Source organism: Trichinella spiralis, assembly GCF_000181795.1.
Source record: "Trichinella spiralis strain ISS 195 chromosome Unknown Scfld633, whole genome shotgun sequence".
NCBI classification, from domain to species: Eukaryota; Metazoa; Nematoda; class Enoplea; order Trichinellida; family Trichinellidae; genus Trichinella; species Trichinella spiralis.
Genome location: NW_003527572.1, coordinates 1 through 1,582, shown reverse-complemented (window position 1 = coordinate 1,582; position 1,582 = coordinate 1). Strand labels below are relative to the sequence as shown.

The 1,582-nt window shown below is 35.8% G+C and overlaps 1 protein-coding gene across 1 annotated transcript; it reads left to right on the top strand.

The window, feature by feature from the left end:
• Positions 1-799: 799 nt before the first annotated feature.
• Tsp_14275 (zinc finger protein) lies at positions 800-1,184 on the top strand. Its single transcript, XM_003370511.1, has 2 exons — positions 800-1,014; positions 1,043-1,184. Exons 1-2 carry the CDS (start codon positions 800-802, stop codon positions 1,182-1,184), a joined length of 357 nt encoding a protein of 118 aa, XP_003370559.1.
• Positions 1,185-1,582: the final 398 nt, after the last annotated feature.

The following is a 1,582-nucleotide window of genomic DNA, read 5'->3' as shown; positions in this document are numbered from 1 at the left end:
AAGAGGAAGAATGAAACTTGGGTTTCTTATTATAATACGCTTAAATGTGATTGTGTAATTTTCTAGTTGCTCGTAATCAAGAAGAGGAGAAAATGAAAAGAGAAGAAAGGCGTCGTGAGAGAATGGTATGTATATATTTTTTTTTATTGGTCGAAATTATATTGTCGTTCGTTTGAATGTGTATATTTCAGGAAAGGGAGGAACATATTCGCGAGATGTCTTTGCTTCGAAGAAAACAGTTTGAATTTTTTATTTGATTATTTTTGTTTGAATTGGAATTTTTGATATTAAAAAAATGTTTGTTTGTTTATTTATTAAGAGATCGGCTGTATTATGGCGGGGAACGTGATCGTTCGAGGTCGAAAAAGCGCAGCAGAAATCACAGACGCCGTGTTCGACATCGCCATTCAACTTTATCCAGGTAGACGTAGACAGTTTCCATTTATATATGTATATTTTTTTTTCTTATTTTTGTTTAGCCGGGGCAGTTGATGATGCCAATGCCAATGGAGGAAGAGAAATGTTTTTTCAAAAGAAGACAACATCATACAAATGATGTTCTTGCTAAATTGATTCACATTCATTCGTTTGTTTCATTTTAAATATACATAAATTTATTTATTTATTTATTTATTTATTTAATGAACAGTGTTGAATGATAAATGTTTATCATATTTGTTGTTGTGTTCAATTTGGTGGTCAAAAGCCGTCTATTCTACTTTTCTCTTTTACTGTGTTTCATGTGTTTTTTGAATTTGAATTTCAAATTTGAACAATTGAACCGTTTGTTCATAGAAACATGTCACGTAGTGATGATGGACAGTGGATATGCTGGGTCGAAGATTGTTGTCAACTATTTGGCAACCAAATTTTGCTGAAGAAGCACTTGCACAATGTGCACAACATTGGCCCATATGTGACCGAATACATTTGTCCAGAGAGCGGATGTTTGAAAGTATTCGAGAGCAAAAAACTCTGCCGCGACCACGTGCGTTCGGCGCACGGGGATTACAGGTGCAACGTATGTGGAAAACGGTTCCAGTCGCGCGGCAGTTGGAAAAAACATGAGAAAGTCCACGAAGGGTACAAGTGTTCGCGTGAGGGGTGCAAGAGGACTTTTCAAAAATACACGAACTGCGCAAGCACGTGTTCAAGGTGCATCTTTTGCCATTGGATTGTGCTAAGTGCGGCAAAACGTTCTCCCAGCGCCAATGTTTGAGAAGACCTCTGATCTCTCTCGTAGATTTTATCCAATGTCCAGAGCCCGGTTGCTTGCTAATGTATCCATAGATTGCACTGGCCAAACATGTATCATGTAATTCGTGATTACGATCTTCTATGCTAACTATAATTCTCAAGCTTTTTTCTCTTCTTAACAAGTATTCGGATTGATATGTGCACTTATGACACATGAACCTCTTATTCATTATATATTATACCTCATCTATCTCAAGATGTATATTTAGAATTAGATAATCAATATGGTTAAACTAAATAGAAAACACAAGAAGTCTTCCTGAATATCTGTACATGATGATGCGTATCAATCGTCATATGCCAATTAACATATTATGTTTTAGAA